At 62.8% G+C, this 19269-nt stretch overlaps 1 protein-coding gene across 3 annotated transcripts; it reads right to left on the bottom strand.

Moving 5' to 3' along the window:
- Positions 1-1272: 1272 nt before the first annotated feature.
- On the bottom strand, positions 1273-19248 carry MED16 (mediator complex subunit 16). Of its 3 annotated transcripts, none has more exons than XM_067033260.1 (16): positions 19013-19248; positions 17545-17686; positions 16870-16977; positions 16427-16596; positions 13303-13734; positions 12577-12682; positions 10471-10626; positions 9478-9689; positions 8550-8756; positions 7387-7597; positions 6847-6980; positions 6532-6724; positions 5817-6033; positions 4595-4678; positions 3944-4086; positions 1273-2804 (listed from the first exon to the last, which is right to left on the bottom strand). In XM_067033260.1, the coding sequence occupies exons 2-15, from the start codon at positions 17675-17677 to the stop codon at positions 3960-3962; spliced, it is 2490 nt and encodes an 829-aa protein (XP_066889361.1). In that variant the 5' UTR covers positions 17678-17686; positions 19013-19248; the 3' UTR covers positions 1273-2804; positions 3944-3959. The 3 variants fall into 3 exon arrangements, with proteins under 3 accessions (XP_066889361.1, XP_066889362.1, XP_066889363.1); XM_067033261.1 differs by having other exon boundaries at positions 19096-19241; XM_067033262.1 differs by lacking the exon at positions 19013-19248 and adding an exon at positions 18779-18957.
- Positions 19249-19269: the final 21 nt, after the last annotated feature.

Genomic DNA, 19269 nt, shown 5'->3' with positions numbered 1-19269 from the left:
AAAATACAGCATGCCCAGTTACATGGGAATTGCAGGAAAACAACCGATACTTTTTGTATCTCATGTAGTATTGGGGACAGATTTAGACTAAAAAAGTATTCACTGTTCATCTGCAATTCAGACTTAACTGTCGTCCTGCATCTTACCCGGCACTACTAGTGGGGGCTACAGACCAGACTAGGCTGTCCGTGTTGGTGAGCCGGGGCCCCGAGCTCGGAGCAGGACCAGATGGAGTGGGTGGGGCAGGCAGAGGGGGAGGGGTCTGTGCGTCTCCAGGCAGGAGACACAGGCTCCATGCTTTCTACCCCATGGGGGGGGGGGTTCTGCAGTCACATGAAAGCTCAGAAGTGCCTGTGACACAGCCATGTGAGAGCCCTGTGACCCCGCAGGGCCTCTTCTAGCAATTTCCCCGCAGATGCTGGCGGGAGGGGGAGGGGAGCGTGCAGGGAGGGTGGCCCGTGTGGCCGTGCCCCCCACTGCAGACGGGAGCCCACCTGCCATGGGGAGTCAAGGGCAGCTTCCCGCTTCTATTTCTGGAGGATGGTGGCCTTGGCCTCCTCAACTGCAGCTGGGACCCATGGACCTGGCTCTGAGGAGGCTGAGGGCACAGTGGACACGCAGCCCGACAGACTGACCTGCCTCTTCCTGTCACAGTAACACCTGCCCTTGTTGACCCCGGTGGGGGGGGGACCCGTGTGGACACGTGGTGGGGGCAGGACGGGGGGCAAGGGAACAGCCCCACCCACAAATCCCCTCCCAACCTGGAGGAACATTCCAGCAGGGCCCTCAGCACGTGCCCCCGCCCATGGCCCCCCGATGAGACGGACCCTTCTGGACAGCCGGGCCCACTTATGCCCAGTGGGCTCGTCACAGCAGTTCACGGAGCGTCCCGGTTATCCGCTGCTGCGTAACAAACTGCCCCGAACTCGGCGATGCCGAGTCATCCCCGTTCGCCATTCACTGCGCTCGGCTTGTGCGGGTCGGGGTCACAAGGATGTGGGGGGGAGAGGCGCGTGTCCCTGTCCCACCACCAAGATGACCAGAGGCCTGGAGGCTCCAGGATAGAGGCCCAGGAGCCAGGCCGGTTCCCCCCAGCCTTAGGGTCACCCAGGGCCACTTCCCCTGCACAGGACAGGTGGGAACGGGTGCGAGCCCCAGACCCAAGGGGAGGAGATGCGGACCCACCCTCTAGGGAGCGACCGAAGATGGTGGCCGGGGTGTAAATGCCCACAATTTAACCTGAACCGATAAAACATGAGTGCAAGAAACAGGTTCATTTTTCTAAGACAAATAACTGGTTTAAAGACTTCAAATGACTTGAGAAACACAAGTTGCTTAAAAAAACATAGTCAAATGGGGTAAAAGGCTGAGAAAAAATATGTAGGAACGTGGACCACATGCCCCTCGACCAGGGAGGCCGCCCTGGGTCCCCTCGCCCCAAGAGGACAGAAGGCGGTGGCAGCAGCACGGGAGGTGAGTCCGAGGCAGGGTGTCTCCACCCCTCCCGGCACGGCCAGCAGCTCCGGGCCCCCACGAGTCCCTGCAGAAGCACCTCTCGGATGGCGGGACCTAGACGCCAAGTGCTGCTGCCGCAGGTGGGCGGGCCAGCAGGGAAGCGGCCCCTGGCCCAGGTAATGGGGCCCCCGGAGCGCTGCCAGCCCCTGAAAGCCCGACAGACACCGCTGCCGCGTGCTGACCTCCGCGGGGCACCTGGCCCGCCTGCCCTCCCTTGCGCCTCCAGAAGGAAAACAAGCGAAGCAATCACCACTTAACAGGCAGGTGCTCTGCCCGGGCCGCGGGGAGCCAGGCGTAATGGGTGGAAGTGGCTGCTGGCGAAGCAGGACCCCTGGGGGCCGCGGAGCTCAGGGGGAGCTCAGGAAACCCGGGAGAGGGGGAGGGATGCAGAGCGAAAGCAGAGACAGAGACGCTCCTGTGTGCAGGACCCAGGCGGCGGGGAGCAGCCCCCACCCACGTCCAGCCCACTGCTCCCCCTGCGCGGGGACCCCTGTGCCTGGCAGACACCAGGTGCTCAATAAATGCTGGCAGAGCAGGAGAGCAGCACACACGGGCAGAACCACATGCTTGTGGAGGGGGAGGGAGGCTCCTGGGGCGAAGGGGCTGCCGAGTGGCACCCAGGACACCGACAAGACACCGGCCACCCAGTGGGGATGTTGCCTGGGCCTGCCCAGGTCAGAGCCGGCGGTCGCAAGGGCCCACCGGTGACAGGTACAGGTGAGGAAGCCGAGGCAGATGCCCGGGCTGGTGTCACGGACAGTGGCCACTAGACACTCGGCAGGTTCGTGTGGCATGTTCTGAAGGACAGAGGCCTGAGCTGTCCTGGACCCTCTGAGCTGGGGCCTGGGAAATCCAGGGCAGCCACTGTGCTCTGGGGTCCCAGGGGTTGGGACACAGCCGTGGCTCTACCTGGGGCAGTGAGATCCTCAGGGCAGGCCCAGGCCTGTCTCAGTCACCACCTGTGATGGTGGCCACGTGGCCAGGCCCTCCACCCGGATCCGCCAGTAGGCTCCGAGGAAGAAAGAGCAGGGCCCGCTGGGCCGAGGGTGCCAAGCTGAGGCTTCAGGCCGTGTCCTCACCTGCCCTGCCGGTTACAGAGGCGCTGGCGCAGCTGATAAGGGCCCACAAGCATAGTTCAAGGGTGGCATTGTCTGCCGCACCCAATGAAGGTCTGGAGTGTGTGGCTGCTCTGTGACCAGCAAGGGGACAGCGTGCCTTTCCTTTAAACCCATTGGGAATCCACTGACATTTTGCACAGCAAAGGACACCATAAACACAACGAAAACAACCTATGGGATAGGAGAAAACATTTGCAAACGATGCAATCAACAAGGGCTTAATTTCCAAAATACACAAACAGCTCATACAACTCAGTATTAAAAAAAAACTACCCAATCCAAAAACTGGGCAGAAGATCTAAATAGACATTCTTCCAGAGAAGACAGACAGATGGCCAACAGGCACGTGAAAAGATATACAACATCACTAATTATTAGAGACATGCACATCAAAACTACAACGAGGTATCACCTCACACCAGTGAGAACGGCCACCATTAAAAAGTCTACAAATGACAAATGCTGGAGAGGGTGTGGAGAAAAGCGAACCCTCCTGCACTGTTGGTGGGAATGTAAATTGGTGCAGCCACTATGGAGAACAGCATGAAGGTTCCTCAAAAAACTAAAAATCCATTCCTGGACCCAGACAAAACTATAATGCAAAAAGACATATGCACCCTGATGTTCACAGCAGCACTATTCACAATAACCAAAACATGGAAACAATCTAAATGATAAATGGATAAACAAAATGTGGTAAATATGTACTTATTCATATGTGTGTGTATATATATATATATATATATACACACATACACATGTATATATATGTATACATACACACAACAGAATATTAGTCATAAAAAGAATGAAATAATGCCATCTGCAGCAACATGGATGGATCCAGAGATTATCATACTAAATGAAGTCAGACAAAAACAAATATCATATGATATCATTTACATGTGAAATCTAAAATATGACACAAATGAACTTATTTATGAAACAGAAACAGACTCAGACATAAAACACAAACTCATGGGTACCAAAGGAGAGAGGGATAAATTAGGAGTGTGAGATTAGAAGATACACACTGCTACATATAAAATAGATAAATGACAAGATCCTATGCTACAGCACAGAGAACTATATCCAATACCCTATCATAAACCATAATGGAAAATAGGAAAAAGAACGTGTGCGTGTACACATATGTATATATATAAATTTATATACTGTGCTATATGCCGGAAACTAACAACCTTGTAAATCAACTACAACGAAATTTTTAGAAAAGTTATGCAACTAATAATTAAAGACCATATTCACCAGACAAGGGAAAAAAAAAAAAAGAAAAAGAATCCACTTACAGGGGCCTGGGCACAGTCAGGGGTAGCTGAGGGGCATCCGCCACCAAAGCCCCCCACACAGGCAGTTCTTGATCCAGCGCTGCTCCCACTGTTTGACGGCCGTGGTCTTGTTGGGTGACTTGAGCATGGTGACACAGCCGCACCTGCAGGCGGAGTCAGGAGGGTGAGGCACTAAGCAAGGTTGGGTGGTGGCCACAGGGCACTTGCACATGCTGTTCCACCCCAGGAATGCTGTTCCCTGCAGCTCCCACTCCCCCTATACTGATCTAATTCCTCCACATCCTTTCGTCCCACTTCAGATACCACCCCCTCACCTCCCTCAGTGGACAGAAGAGGGGTGGTGGGTCCGAGTCCTGGCTCAGTCCGTCCCTAGTGGTGTGACCCTGGGGTCGTCTGGCAGCACTCGGGGCCACGTTTGCAAAGCGCAGCACTGCTGCAGTCACTCCTTCATGTCTGCGCTTGTCAGGTCACTGGGAGCCCCTCAAGGGCAGGCTCGAGTCAGACGCTCACCGCTGGGCCACCCAGGCCATTTATGAAGACCACCTGGGGCACCCGCTCAGCAGCCCCACAAGGGAGGCACTCCGGGACCCCTGTTCCCAGGCGGGAAACCGCGGGCGGCTGAGTGGGCCCGGTGTCTGCTGCAGTGCTCACCTGGTGCAGGCCTTGCAGGCCTCCGTGGGGTAAGCACCCAGGTGCAGCCTCCTCAGGTGGTCCATTTTGGGCTGGCCCGGCGCCCTGACGGAGAAGAGAATGGGAGGGGCTCGGGGGTGTGCACGCACACGCACGCACACGCACGCACGCACACGCACGCACACGCACGCACGCAGCGCACGCACACGCCAGCACAGGGCCATCTCCGAAAGGCAAAGCGTGCGTGACGTACACTCGCCGGGAAACAGGGAGAGTCCGCAAGCAGGGCTTCTATAAGCCCTCCTCCGCCCACAGACCCCCGCGGCCTGGGGTCGGGGTGGCGGCCCAGAACCGCCGTGAAGTCTGAGAGCCTGGCACTCAGAGCCCATCAGAGAGGACCTGGGGCAGGGGCGGGTCGGCCTGTTATGCTCGTATCACACGTTTGAAAACTTCTGAGTGTGAAACCCCTTGTGCGACCAGCCACCTCTCCTTGTAAAGGTTTTCCTGAAACCCAAGCACAGACCACAGCGTGTGATTCATCAGGCTGTTCCTCCCACGGCGAGACATGCAAGAAAATGCGGAAGGTGGAGAAGCAAGGCCCAGAGCGCTTCCCGGGGAGGCGGGGACGCGAACCTCCGCTTCGGGATTCATCGCTCGACCACCATTTCAGGCAGGTGGCCCGCGGGGTGCTGGGGTTGGGTCCTGGCCGGCTGCCTCCTGACTGCATCTCTGAGGTTCAGTTTCCTCGTCTGTTAAATGGGGACAAACCCCCACCCCAAGGCACTGCAGGGCAGTCGTGAGCTCACTCAGCAGCGGTGGGCTGTCCAGACCCCACACATTCCAAAGAACGGCTCTTGAGGTCACCTCTAAGCCCTGGGAGGTCAGCCTGAGACGGTTCTGATTCCCTGGGGCCTTGGGCCCCACCAGGCAGTCCAGGCTGCAGTGCGATTTACAGTGGGGGACTGGGGCGTCAGCTTGAGTTCTGAAAGGGCTGGAGCCCAGGTAACCAAGGTCAGCCACGTGGGGCCCTCCAGGCAGGCGGGGACAGACCAGAGGGAGGATGATGTCACCCAGACAAGCGAGGCCACAGGTCAGCACAGGCCGAGGTGACTGGATGGAGGGAAGTGACCAGGAGGGGAGAGAGAGTGGAGGTGGGGGAGTCTCGGGAGCAGCACTGAAGTCAGGCTGGAAGGAAGCAGCGGGCACAGCATGTGCAAAGGCCCCTGGGCAGAGGGGCACGCACCTGATGAGGCCGTCCAGCTGCCAGCCGGTGGCAGTGCCGGGCAGAGCGGGAGGCTTGCCGAAGTGCAGACGCAGGGGCTGCTTGGGCTGCAGGCGGCTGACGAGGCCGTCGCTGACAGGCAGCCAGTCCAGGCTGGGCACGAGCAGCTGGCTGGGCAGCAGGCAGCACTCGTCAACGAGCGCCTCGTCCGGCTCGCTCGCGGGGCCCTCGTCGCGGCCTGCGGGGAGGGCACCGCGGGGATATCTTGCTCAGCAGCCCTGCCCAGAGCGCGGCCCACCCAGGAGGCACCGTGGCCTCCCCAGAGCTCACAGGGCACCAGGCACAGGCCCCAGCCCTGCCCCGACGTCCCGAGTGGCCCTGGGAAGTTCCTTCCCCTTCTCGGGCCTCAGTCCTCTCCTCTGTAAAATGGGGACCCACTTCTTCATTTAAAAAATAGGCAGCGAACACTGGGTGCCCTTCCTGGCATGACGGATGCGACAACGACAGAACCTGGCCACAGAAACACACGACCTGGTGACACAAGACAAACAGGTGCCCAAGAGTGGCTGATGGTTAACGAGCACACACACTGCCTGGACCTGCGCTGGGTGCCAGGGGAACAGTGGGGGCCACGACAGAGCCAGTTTGACCCGTGGGCGCTTATACTGTGGTGCGGGGCCTCAGCCAGGGCTAGCATGTCGGTGGCGGAGCGACAGCGGAGAGCTGGGCGTCTTACAGCAGATCCAGAGCTTGGTGAGTAGGCGGAAGAGCAGGGACATGCTGTCCTGGGTGTCAGAGGTGGCCGTGTACACAGGCAGGCAGCCGGGCTTCAGCAGGCCCCAGATGCGGATGACGACCATCAGCTCCCGTAGCGCGCCCAGCGACGCGCCGTCCCGCAGGAAGCTGTGGCCCGGCCGCAGCGGGGAGCCCTATCGGGAGGAGGGCTCAGCTTGCTTACCTCGGCGAGACCTCAGCAGGTCCTGGGGGGAGGGGTCTTCTGGGAGGGGCAGGGTCGGGGAGGTGGGGCTTCCAAGCAGGAGCGCAGGCGCACCTGGTTGGGCAGACTAGCCAGCAGGTAGAGCACGAAGTCGCCCACCCACTGCAGGAGCTGCTGCAGCGCCTGAAGCGTGTTCATGTCCAGGACGAACTCCTCCGTCTTGAGGTTGATCATGACCTTGTCAATGTCTGGGAGGGGACAGGCAGTCAGGGGCGGCCACAACCTCACATGTGCGCCCATCAGCACGCAGGGTGGAGCTGGGCCCGCCCCCATAGGCCGACACCAACGTCATGAACAAGCAAATGAGCGATGGGCCTGGCTGAGCCCGGGACCCTGGAGGGCGGGGCCCTGGGTGTCCACCACTGGCCTTCAGATCGCTCTGCCTGCCCCTCGGACCCCCTGTGCCGGGCACCCTGCAGCTCCCGCCGGTCTCCAGGCCTCCACAAAGGCAGTGCCCCTGGGGACGCCATCCCCAGGCTGGGTCATCTTTGTTCCCGTTAACGCCCACCGCGTGTCCCCAACACCCCACACGTGCGTTGACGGCCGAGGGGTTCTCAGCGGCCAGGGCGGCCCGCAGGACAGGGCAGGACCCACCGACATCCGTGATCTTGGCGCAGATCTCCGTCAGCCGGTCGCCGGGACTCTTGTCGGGCGTGTTGAGCACGTGCGGGCGCAGCAGCGACTTGAGCGTGGAACTGGCGGCGATGAGGAAGAGCTTGGCGTGGTACTCGCACACGCGGGTCACTGCGCAGGGCGACAGCTTGCAGAGCGAGGCCTTCATGGCCAGGATCCGGGTAGAGAGGACCTGGGGGGCGGAGGATGTGAGTGGGCGGGGCGTGCGCCTGAGGGGCCGGGGAGAGCGCGGCGCTGGGCCTGCCGGGAAAGCCGCTAACCCTCTCTGGGCCTTGCCCTCCTCATGGCGGAACCAGGTAGGAGGACCTTCCTCACAGGATGGCAGGGTCTCAACCTGAGGGCGCCTGTGCCCCAGAGGCCCGAGGGACACATCTGGGACACCTCACGACTGGGGGCGCTCCTGGCATGAAGTGGGTGGGGCCATAGATGCAGCTCTACCCCCCCACAGTTCCTGAAACCTGTTGTCTCCCAGGATGACTGGAGGACTTAAAGCATAAAGATGCTTGCATACAGGGAATCCCCTGCTGGTCCGGTAGTTAGGACTGTGCTCTCTCTGCAGAGGGCCCAGGTTCAGTCCCTGGCGGGGGAACTAAGATTCCAAGGCACAAGGAGGTGCGGCCAAAAAAAAAAAAAAAAAAAAAGCTTGCACACAGCTCTGCCCGATAACAAGAGATCTGATCACTCCTGGCGTCCGTGGCTCTGAACCCAGCTCCGTCCTGCGCTGTTCCCCGGGTCGGGCCCAGCACTCTCACATCTCAACAGGCTGCTAATGGGAACGGGATCTCTCCTTCCTGTTTTCTCCTCGACGGCTGGCACAGAGGACGACTTCAGATTCTTAGCAGCGCTGACCTCTACAGCTGCCCCGCTGAACTCGGGGGGCTCTGGGTTTTACAGGCGCGCCACCACGGGGTCTGAGCGATCGCTTCCCCCTGGCTCGCCCGTCTGTAAAACTCCCGTTTAGTGCTCTTGTCGCAGAAGCAAAGGCCTCCAAAGCCACCCAGAGGCAGGTGGCGTCAGGCCCACGGCCACGCACTCCCGGGCTGAGGCGGCAGCGAGAGGTGGGCCACCTGGCCTGCAGGTCACCCTGACGGAGCGACCAGGCAGCAGCCAAGGGGGGCGGGCACCTGCTGCAGCTCGGCCTTCTGGCGCGTATACTCCTCGTGCAGCTTCTCCACCAGGCTCTGCACCATGCTGGGCTGCACGTGCAGCAGGATGTCCCACCAGTCGTAGCCGGTCACCATGCAGTACTCCAGCAGGAAGAGCAGGTGCCGCAGGGCCAGCCCCGCGTCCAGCGAGTGGCCCATGGAGGGCGAGATGCGCAACATGCTCAGCTGCGGAGGAGAGGGCGGGGAGTGAGGGGCTGCTGGGGGCAGGGGCGGCGCAGCCGGCGCGGGGCCCAGGCCTGCCCGCCGGCCTGCCACACGCCAGGGCTGCAGGGCCACAGCCCAGCCACGTGGCGTGAACGGGGGCCACAAGCCCCACGTTTCCACGGCTGTGGCGATTCCCACATAGGGCCCGAAGGGCCTCCTAGCCGGCAGGGTGCCTGTCGGGTGACGGGGCCGCGTAGTCCCCGGCAACACAGACCTCGTGCCGCAGAGGAGCCCAACCCACCACCCGGAGACCCCGAGGATGGGGCCGGAAGAGCAGTCACAGGGTGCCCGACAGCAACGCGCAGGAGCGCACCGCGGGGGGCGGGGGGCGCGCGCGCGCGGGTGTGAGTGCGCGAACGCGTGCCAACGTGCCAGTAGGACGGGTGTGAGGTGTGAGCGCACAAGGGTGTGGATGGGCGCGCCAACGCGTGGGCGGGTGTGAGCGAAAGCGTGAGTGTGTGAGTGGCTGTGAGGCTGCCCGCCCTCCCGCCAGGCCACGGCCAGGTTCCCCCGGGAACCAGGAGGCCGACCCTCAGAGCAGCTGCTGCGCACTGGGGGCCTAGGACTCCTTGACGTCAGGGGCAGCACCCCAAGGGCCCCCCCGTCCTGAGCGCGGCCGCCCCCCACAGACAGCAGCACGGGGACCCCGCCTCACCCCCAGTCCCCCCGGGGCAGCACTGACCCTGCCGTGGTTGTCGATGCCCACGAGGGCCAGGGAGGTCCAGGAGAGCTGCACGGCCTTGAAGTGGACGGCGGGGCCCGTGGCCCGAGGGCGCTTGATAGCCGGCTCGTCCACGGAGCGGGGGGCCGCGGAGCTATAGAAGATGGCCATGGTCTGCAGCGAGAGCCGGTGCACGATGTGGACGCTGCCGTCGTGGAAGGCCAGGGCCAGCCCTGGGGGCACGTGTGGGGTCAGGCGGCCGGACCCAGCTCCGGACAACGGGAAGGGGCTGCCACCACGCCCAGCAGAGGCTGTGCTAAGGAGCGGCGTGAGCCCCGAGCCACCAGGGTGCACCCCCCCCCCCCAGTGGGGTCCAGTCCTGGCTAATCGGCCCCCGAATCGGTGGAGCAGACCGCACCCTGTCTGGGCACCTCTGCCCCGCTCCCGTGCGGCCGGGACTAAGTCTGGCCGGCGTGAGGCAACAGGTGACTTCCAGGGGGACGAGCGGGAGGGGCAGGCGGAGAGGACAGCAGATGGAAAGGGCCTGGGCCTGATGTACACAAAGGGCCTCGGGGTGGAGCGGAGGCCAGTGAGCTCAGGGGCTCCTAGGACCCAAAGCCCGTAATCCACAGCAGGGGCTGGGGGGCTGCCCCGGGCCGGCACCAACACGGCCAGCCTGACCCACCCAGGGTCACGGACGCCAGGGCCCAAAGCCAGAATCGCCACCTGAGCTACTACGACGGGGGTGGGGGTGGGCACAGGAGGGAAGCTTATGTGGAAAGTTCTCCCCAAGTTCCCAGCCTCTCCCTTGTGGACCGCTAACAGCCCTCTACATAGGAAAGAGCACAGCTTGACGGCGGCCTCACAGCCCTGTGAGCCCATCAGGTCCTGAAAGCAGCACCCCCGTCCCCAGTGCGGCTGACGTGAGGTCGGGGGCCAGGCTCCCGGGACCCTGTGACGGAAACCCAAGCTCAGGGTCCAGCCACGTCCCCCGGGGGCCCTGAGACACCGTACCAAGGCCGGGGTAGAACTGGGTGTCGCTGGCCACCTTCAGGTCAGTGTTGGTGAGCGAGATGGGGAGCTTGGGCAGCGCCACGGCGGACACGCGGTCCAGGTCGTTGGTGGCCGACAGGATCCGCCATTTGAGAATCGTGGGCTGTTTGTCACCAACTAAAAGGGGGTGGGGGGGACAGAGAGCAACAAAATGAAGACAAGAAGGGGGGGTGGGGGGGTGAACTGAGAGATTGAGATTGACATATATACACTAATATATATTAAATAAAGAAAACCTGCTGTATATAAAAAAAAATAAAATACAAAAAAAAAAAGAAAATAAGACAAACACAAGGGTGGACCTGACCCAGCACCGTGCCCCTCCTGGAGACCCAGTGAGCTCACGTGACTGGGGGCAGGAGAGGCGGGGGACCCCAGCGGATCCGGTCCTGGGCCTTCACGGGAGCAGGCGGAGGCAGCCGCCTGGGCCGTGAGGCCGGCGGCTGGCGGGGGCGGCTCCACCTCGTCCCCTCGAAGGAGCCCACGTGCTGAGAAGGGGAACCCACCCCCGACCCTGCCACCACACAAAACCCAAAATTCCCCAGTGACTCGGCCGGCTGGCGCGGGGTTCTGTCTCTGTGGTCTGAGAGGTCCTGGGTGGAGCCCCAGCTCTCTCCCCATAAGCTGGACCGACAGGTGGCCAAGACGGGCCCCTCACTACGCCCGCACCCTCGGTGTGATGGCGAAGGCCCCCAGCGAGGGGAGGGGCGGTTCCCTTCCATCTGGGCTGGGCCCCCGGTGCTGCGGGCGTGATGTGAGCAGAGGCTCCAAGGTGACACTGAGGTGAGCCGGGGCGCCCAGCCAGCGGCCGGCACCCCAGCTGCCCTGGGGCAACGGCAGACACACGGAACCAGGACGGAGCAGCGGAGGCGGCCTGGCCCAGCACCCTCCGGGCTGTGGTTCTGAGCCAGAGTTTGGGGCTGGTGTGTGACACGGCAAAGCTGGCTGTGACAGCACGCCTCTACCCATCTGCCCGGAGAGCTCTTGCCTGGACAGCCCAGCACGGAGGGGCCCTTGGCAAACGTCATCCCACAGGGAGACCGAGGCCCAGAGAGGGACGCCGCTGAGCACAGCTGTAAGGGTGACAGCTACGGCGATGGCCAGGGAGGGAGCAGGTGAGCAGGCCAGGCACCCACACCCAGCGTGGCGGCCCCGGCCATTCCTAGCTTACAGAGGGGAGCGGCCGCCGTCAAGAGGCTGAGCCGCTTGCCCGAGTCCACCTGGACCCATGTGTGCACCCAAGTCAGGCCGATCCCTGGAGCACGACGTGGACGGTGGATGGCAGACCGGGAGCCCGAGGGGGAGGACGGGCTGGCGGGGGGCACTTAGGGCAAAGGCAGGGAGGGAGGAGGAGAAGAGGCGGATCCAAGAGCCCGCAGGCCATGCGAAGCCAGGACGAGGGGTGGGGTCGGGGGAGGAGGCGTGGGTGAGCTCAGCACAGACCCTGCCGGCACTCGGACGGACGCCTGCATCAGGACAAGGCTCTACCCGCTGACGGGGCGTGACGACCCTTTCATGTGAGATGTGGTCCCGCTCGTGACAAGGTCCCAGGGTGCGCGTGGGGGCCGTGACCCGCCTGACGGCCGCGCCCACAGCTACTAGGACAGAGGAGGGACGAGGGAAGGGCTGGGACCCCTTGTGGCCCTTCTGCCCCACGGGGTCACTCAGGAAAGGCAGCGTGACCTCCTTCACGTTTAGTTCCTCCGAGGCCACATCCAGCGGCTTAGGCGACCACCTGCGGGCAGACCCAGCCTCAAGGGGCCTCTTGACACGGCCACTCGGCCACTGCAGGGCCAACAGCGCTGCCATCAGCGGGAACAGCCCCATGTGGCCGCAGGTTCAGCCCTGGCTTCCAGAGAAGTAGCTTTCCTGGCTTCCCAGTCACACAGGTGTCAGGACGGGGGCCAGTCCCGGCGGGAGACTCGGGGCTCCGCGTGGGTGTGGGGACAGAGAGGGGGGGAAGGGAGTGGCAGGCACGTCCCCGTGCCCCGCTCTACCCGAGGGCTCCCAGCGGATCCCAGGTCCTCGGCAGGCTGCGCGCCCCTGGCCGGCTGGAGCGGGACTCACCGGCGGGCGAGAGCTGTTGGAAGATGTTGTTCACGGGGAGCCCCTCCTTGCGCAGAGACCAGCACTCCACCACGCTGCCGGTCTGGCTGGACGCACACAGCAGCACCTGCGCGGGCGGGCGGGCGGCTTGGTGAGGGGCCTGGACCGGCCCCTCGGCCCCTCCGGGCCTCCGGCTGCTCCACGGGGCTCACAGCCACTGCGGATTCCGACCCCGCTACACCCAGCCGGCACCGCACCTGCCCCCGTGACCCCGCCTCCCCTGGGGAAGGCGGTCACTCAAGGCACCCCCGGCGGGAAGCGAGGGGGCCGGGGAAGCATACTGGGACTTCATGAAACTGGGGGCTGATCAGTGCAAGGTTATGAGGGGACCTCGCCCCCAGAAATGTCCCAGGACCTGTGGATGTGTCACCTCATAGGGCAGAGGGGACTGTGCAGGTGGGGTTGAGGCCCCTGAGATGGGGGTGACCCTGGATTCCCCGGGGGGCCCAGCATCATCCCAGGGTCCTTACAAGAGGGAGGCGGGAGGGTCGGGGAAGAGAGAGATGGGAGAGGCTGCGCCGCTGGCCGTGAGGAGGCAGGGGGGGCCGCGAGCCAGGGGTGCGGCGCCTCTAGAAGCTGGAAAAGGCGGGAACCGCTGCTGCCCTGGAGCCTCCGGAAGGACCAGCCCTGCCCACGCCTGGATTTAGCCCCGAGCAGTCCTGCCACGGGGTGGCCGGGCGGGCCCACCTGCTCTGACATGTCTCGGGCCAGGAACTTGAGGTGGGTGATGGCGGGGAGCCGGTCCCGGCGGTTGAGGTCGGTGGTGCAGCGCATGAAGAGCGAGGGCAGGATCTCGGTGTCGATGCGGCACTTCTCGTTGACGACGCTCACGCACACCTTGTAGAACTGCACCGGGGACGCGCTGCTGCCGTCTGCCGTGGCCACCACGATGTTGCCGCCACCCGTGAAGGCAATGTCGGCCAGGGCCACGCGGCCACGCAGCCGGCACAGGCTCTCCGTCGAGGTCAGCACTTGCCCGCTGGGCTTGAGCAGGGACACGGTGACCAGGCCGCTGACCGTCACCGCAATCCAGCCCTCCATGGGCTTGCCCCCAAACAGCGTGAGCGACGGCGAGAACTTGACTCGGGAGAACTTCTCGCCAAAGCTGGAGGCGCCCGACTGTGGGGGAGGGGGAGGGGTCAGCTCGGGGCAGCCCCGGCCCCCGGCACGCACTTGGCCTTCAGGGGTCTGCCTTTGTGACCCCAGGACGCCCTTCTGGGCGTCGCAGCCCTGGGAACATGGAGGAACCACGTGGCAGAAGCCACGAGAGCATGAACTTGAGTTCAGATCCTGCCTCGGCCACCCCATCGCTGTGTGACGTGGGCCTCTCTGACCCTCAGTATCCTCATCTGCACGTCCAAGGACCGTGGTGAGAACGACACGGCTAAACGCGCGCAGGACGGGACTCGCCGTGTTTTCCTCACAGGGTCGGACACTCAGTATTTTCAGTTTTGTGAGCCAAGCGGTCTGCTGCAACCACTTAGCTCTTTCCCTGTGTCTGCAGCAAAGAGGAGCAGCTGCCAGTGAGGCTGTCCACAAAGTGGGCGAGCGAGCAGGCTGCAGTTTACAGACCCCGGAGGTAAAGCATTCAGACAGCCGTCACTGCTATTTTACCTTTCCGAACCAGGTTTAGGTTACAATTAACATACGGCAAAATCCACCTCTCCCCGGTGTTTGGTTCAAGTCGACAACCACCCCGTCGTGGAGACCGCTCGATCCCGGGCAGGGGCGTCTCCACTCCCCTCGGGGGGGCCCTCGGACCCCCAGCCAACCGCCGGCCCGGCCCCGGTTTCTATCCCCAGCTGTGCCTTTCCCAGCGTCCCACCCGGGTGGACCCGGGGCCGGCCTGCGCGCCAGCTTCCTTTCAATCCGTGCAACACGTCTGTCACTGAAACAGCACGAGCTGGAGACTCAGCAGGGCTCTCCAGGCAGTGGGAGAGTACGTGCCCTCTCTGTCTGGGGAGCAGACCCACAGGGCCAGGCGTCCGGGGGGGGGGGGGGGGGGCTGACCACGGCCCCAATGGAATCTTCCAGACGTGGAGGTGCCGGCAGCGTTGGAAAGAAAGAAGCAAAAGCCCCCGGATGACCCCCGAGGAGAGACGTTGGCAGTTTGAAAAAGAAACGTCCCTGGGCTTCCCTGGTGGCGCAGTGGTTGGGAGTCCGCCTGCCGATGCAGGGGACGCGGGTTCGTGCCCCAGTCCGGGAAGATCCCACATGCCGCGGAGCGGCTGGGCCCGTGAGCCATGGCCGCTGAGCCTGCGCGTCCGGAGCCTGTGCTCCGCAACGGGAGAGGCCACAACAGTGAGGCCCGCATACCACAGAAAAAAAAAAAAAAAAAAAAAAAAAAGAAACGTCCCACGGAGAAAAAGGTCCAGAAGGCTAGGCAGCAAGCCCTGCAGTTAGAATTCCTACCGAGGGGAGAGGGATAGACACCTGACCTCAACATCACGGGCAAGAGCCGTGTGCATGCCCGAGCGTCTTAAACGAGCACACACGTCTTTTATAATTTTGAAACAAAGACATCTGGTGGTAAGAAGAACAGTAGCCCTGATGCTCGCAACAGTGTGGACGGACCTTGAGAACACGACGCTAACGAGAGAAGTCAGATACAGCAGAACACACGGTGTGTGATTCCATGGATGGGCAACATCCAGAACAGGCAAGTCCACAGGGACAGACATGGTTGCCAGGGACTGGGGTAGGGAAGGGGAGTGAGGTTAATGGGGACAGACTTCCCTTGAGTTGAAAAGAATGGTCTGCGGCTTCCCTGATGGCGCAGCAGTTAAAAATCTGCCTGCCAATGCAGGGGACACGGGTTCGAGCCCTGGGCCGGGAAGATCCCACATGCCGCGGAGCAACTAAGCCTGTGCGCCACAACTACTGAGCCCGCGCTCTAGAGCCCACAAGCCACAGCTACTGAGGTCACGTGCCACAACTACCGAAGCCCGCGCGCCTAGAGCTCATGCTCCGCAACGAGAAGCCACCGCAATGAGAAGACCGCGCACCGCAACGAAGAGTAGCCCCCGCTCGCCGCAACTAGAGAAAAGCCCACGCGCAGCAATGAAGACCCAATGCAGCCATAAACAAATAAATAAAGGAAATAAAGAAAGGATATCAAAAAAAAAAAAAAAAGAGATGGTCTGAAATTGACTGTGAGGATGGTGTACTAGGCTGTGGAGATACTAAGTAAATCACCAATCTGTATATTGCAGGTGAGTGAAAGCCACGTGTATCTCAATAGAGCTCTTACATTAAAAAAGAGACCAGACAAAGGGAAGGCAACACGCGTGGCCTGCAGCCCGCGCCGCGTGCACTGCTGCCAGGTGCTGACAGTAACTGTCCCCAGGCCCTGCTCCGGGCACAGGGAGCAGACACCGGGAAGGGATGGGAGAAAACTCACTTCCCACAGCACCAACCCAGGAGGGGCTCCTGGCTCTGGGGAGCAGCCGGCAGAGCAAGCCACGTGCGCCCCGGCGGCCCCACCGAGCCCTCTCAAGCCTCCTTGCGCTGAACCCTCACCACGGCCAGCGGCAGCCCCACTTGATGGTGAGAAGAACGAGGGGTGAGGCGCGGCATCGCGATCTGAGTTCAGCACCCTGGACCCAGGCGGCTCCCCTCTCAAGGGAACACTGGGCTGAACCGTGGGGTACAGGCAGGAATTCTGGGATCTCACCACGTCAGTCACACGGGCGCTGTTGGCCACACGGGTGCTGACCCTGCACGGCAGGTGTGAGCTGGGCCCGCGCGAGGCGGACCAAAAGGGTGCTGGTGACACAAGAGGAGGAGCCGCGCCCCCAGGCGGGACACCCACCTTCTCCACATGCAGGGCCAGCTTCACACCGTTGTGCAGCCACGACAAGGCCACGATGGGGTCCCCCTCCACCAGGCTGCCCACGGGGCTCTCCCAGCTGTTGGCCAGGTGGTCGGCCATGCTCCAGCACTTGATCTGCCCATCGGCATCAGCCGACAGCAGCCTCGAGCCTGTGCGGGGCAGGGCGGGGGGCAAACCCACGTCACAAACACCCCCCCACTGTCCATCAGGGGCCGGGGTGGGAGAGGCCGGCCTGGGGGCAGCAGAGCAGGGAGGGGCACAGGCGAGTCCGGAAAGGCCTCTGGAAAGCAGGCGTGGGCAGAGCAGGGCCCGCAAACCCACAGGTCAAGGGTTAGAGTCCCAGCTCTGGACACCGGAGCCGGGACCAGGAAAAGAAAGAGCGGGTGGCCCTGGGATTCAGGGTCAAGGGGAGCCGCCCTCACCCGACTGGTCCCACTCGAGGCAGGTGATGGCTTCGCTGTGCTCCGAGCAGACGGAGTGCACGTCCCAGGGGTGCTCGGTGTCCAGGATGTGGATCATACGGGTCAGGTCTGCGAAGGACGGTGCAGTCAGCACGGCAACAACAGCCGGGTGCCCGACAACCCCGGGGGCACCGGGGAGGAAGAAGCAGAACCCAGGCCACGGGGAACTCAGGAGCCGCTGCTGACACGCCGGCGGCCCGAGTAGAGATGGAGCGGCCCGTGACCCTGCCCCCAGCGGGGCAAAGGAGACGTAGAAAACGGCACCGGAAGGAAACGAACCCCAAATGCTAACAGCGGGCGTCTCTCCGTGGAAACTAACGGCTGGTTCTTTCCCTCACCCTAAGTTTCTGTGTTTTTCTAATTCCCTTTCCCAAGTGCATGTCACGCAGTGGCAGAGACGACACAGGCCCGGCTGGCAGAGTGCACCTCAAAGCCAGGTGGTGACACATTTGGTCTGGAAAACTCAGGCAGGAGCCTCAGCAAGCTGCACGGGGCCACCCACACCTGGCCCCGGCCATCCCAAGGGGTGATCCCAGCGCCCTCGGCTCCAGGCCCTCTGCGCCCCTCACCACCCCTCATCTTGGAGGAGGAGACCCTGTGGGAGCCGGGGGGGGGGGCAGGGGGCGGCTGGCGCACCTTGGTCGTCACTCCGCAGGTCCGTGGTGAAGGCGATGAGGTTTCGGCAGGACCAGGTGCAGGCCAGGGGCACCGACGGGCAGTGGGTGCTCTTGGGCCATTTCTCCCACTCGCAGATGTAAGCCAGGTCCATTGTGCCCACCTGCCAAGGTCACACACAGAGGACAGTCACCAGCTACTGCAGCAGGGAGGACTGGCTTGTCATCGATGTTCACGCAGCACCTGCACGACCCCAAGGACAGTGCTGGACACTGGGTTACCGCGGGGGGACAAAGTGGACCCCTGCCACATGCTGCATTTTACTCAGGCGTGGCCAGGGAGGCCTCCCCAGTGGAGGTGTGAGGGATAGAGGCAAGCAGCCTGAAGGAAGAGCATTCCAGGTGGAGGGAACAGCCAGTGCAAAGGATCAGAGGCTGGACTGGGCCTGGGCGCTCAAGGAGTGGCACGGGGTCCTGTGGGGCAGGAAAAGGGTGAGTGAGGGAGTGGGGCAAAGTAAGGGTGGGGAGGGGGCGCGACAGGTCGTGCAGGGCCTGGCGGGGGGGTTCACCCTGAGGGAGGTGGCAGCCCCAGGACGGCTGAGGCCTGTTTATGTTTCACAGGCCACTCTGGCTGTCTGGAGGGCGAGGGTAGGGGACAGGGTGGGGGTGACTGTACTGGTCCAGGTGAACAAAGCTGGGGACAGTGCAAGCTGTGAGGAGCGGTATGGTAGGACCCGGGTCTATCCTTAAGGAGGAGTCCACGGACACCCAAGAGCAGCACCGGTGGGGCTGCCTTTGACAGAGGCAGGGAGGGGGCCGGGCAGCAGCTTGTTGCCGGGCTTCCACAGGTAACTAACAACGGGAACGGTTATCGTTTCCTCAGCGCTCTCCATGCTCCAAGCATCGATTAAGGTTATTTCTTTTTACCTTTACCAAAGCGCAGTGAGACTGGGAGTACGATTGGCCCCGTCTTCCTCAATCACGACCCCCAGGCCCCAGGCTCCTTCAAGCCTTGCCCGGCAACACCGAGGCCCCGCCCACAGCCCCTTCAACAGTCTTTAAGCTCTGCCCCCAAAGCCCTCCGGCCCCGCCCCCCACAGTATTTGCTTTCCACACCCCACTCCCAATTTGCCCCTTGTGTCCCCAGGCCCGGCCCAAATTCTGTTTTCATTCCAGGGTCTCCCAAACGACCCCAAGGCCCCGCCTCCATACACCTGGCCCTCCAGGTCGCGCCCCCAAGACCCCCCCCAGCGCACCTCAGGCCCTCCTCAGGGAGGTATAACCTGAGGCCCCGCCCCCGATCGTTCCAGGCCCCGCTCTGATTTCCCCCTGCTCCGGATGCCCCGACCCCCGGGGCGCCTCAGGTTCCCCCAAGTTTCCGCCGCGATCCCCAGACCCCGCCCAGCGCACTCAGGCCGCGTACCCAGCACCCTTTGCTCTCCAGGCCCGCCCTCTGACCCCACAGGCCCCGCCCCGGGCCCGCTAGTTACCGCCTTCCCCGGCCGGTGCTCCCAGCTGCCGCGGCGCCGTCCGGAGGCCGGCCGGCTGCCCGAGCCCCCAGCCCCGCACTCACCGGGCCGGCCTGTACGCCCAGCCGAGCGGGTGGCCGCAGCCTGCACTCGCCCTAATGCCCCAGCTCCGCCGCCGCCATCTTCCCAGGCGCAAAGATTCGCCCGCGCAGCGCAGCCACTTCCCGGAGACTTCTGGGAAGGCAGCGGCTCCGGCTCCGCCCCTCTTCCGCTATAAT

Source organism: Kogia breviceps, chromosome 4, assembly GCF_026419965.1.
Source record: "Kogia breviceps isolate mKogBre1 chromosome 4, mKogBre1 haplotype 1, whole genome shotgun sequence".
Classification (NCBI taxonomy): Eukaryota; Metazoa; Chordata; class Mammalia; order Artiodactyla; family Physeteridae; genus Kogia; species Kogia breviceps.
Note: the sequence above shows the minus strand (reverse complement) of the source record. Positions and strands in the feature narration are given on the sequence as shown.

Bases quoted from the DNA above. Each gene is read 5' to 3' on its own strand.
- MED16 (XM_067033260.1), bottom strand. From the start codon at position 17,677: ATGGACCTGGCTTACATCTGCGAGTGGGAGAAATGGCCCAAGAGCACC. The intron at 16,597-16,869 runs GTGAGGGCGGCT...TGCCCCGCACAG, and splicing joins CCTCGAGTGGGACCAGTCGG to GCTCGAGGCTGCTGTCGGCT. The intron at 8,757-9,477 runs GTCAGTGCTGCC...TCTCCTCCGCAG, and splicing joins GCATCGACAACCACGGCAGG to CTGAGCATGTTGCGCATCTC.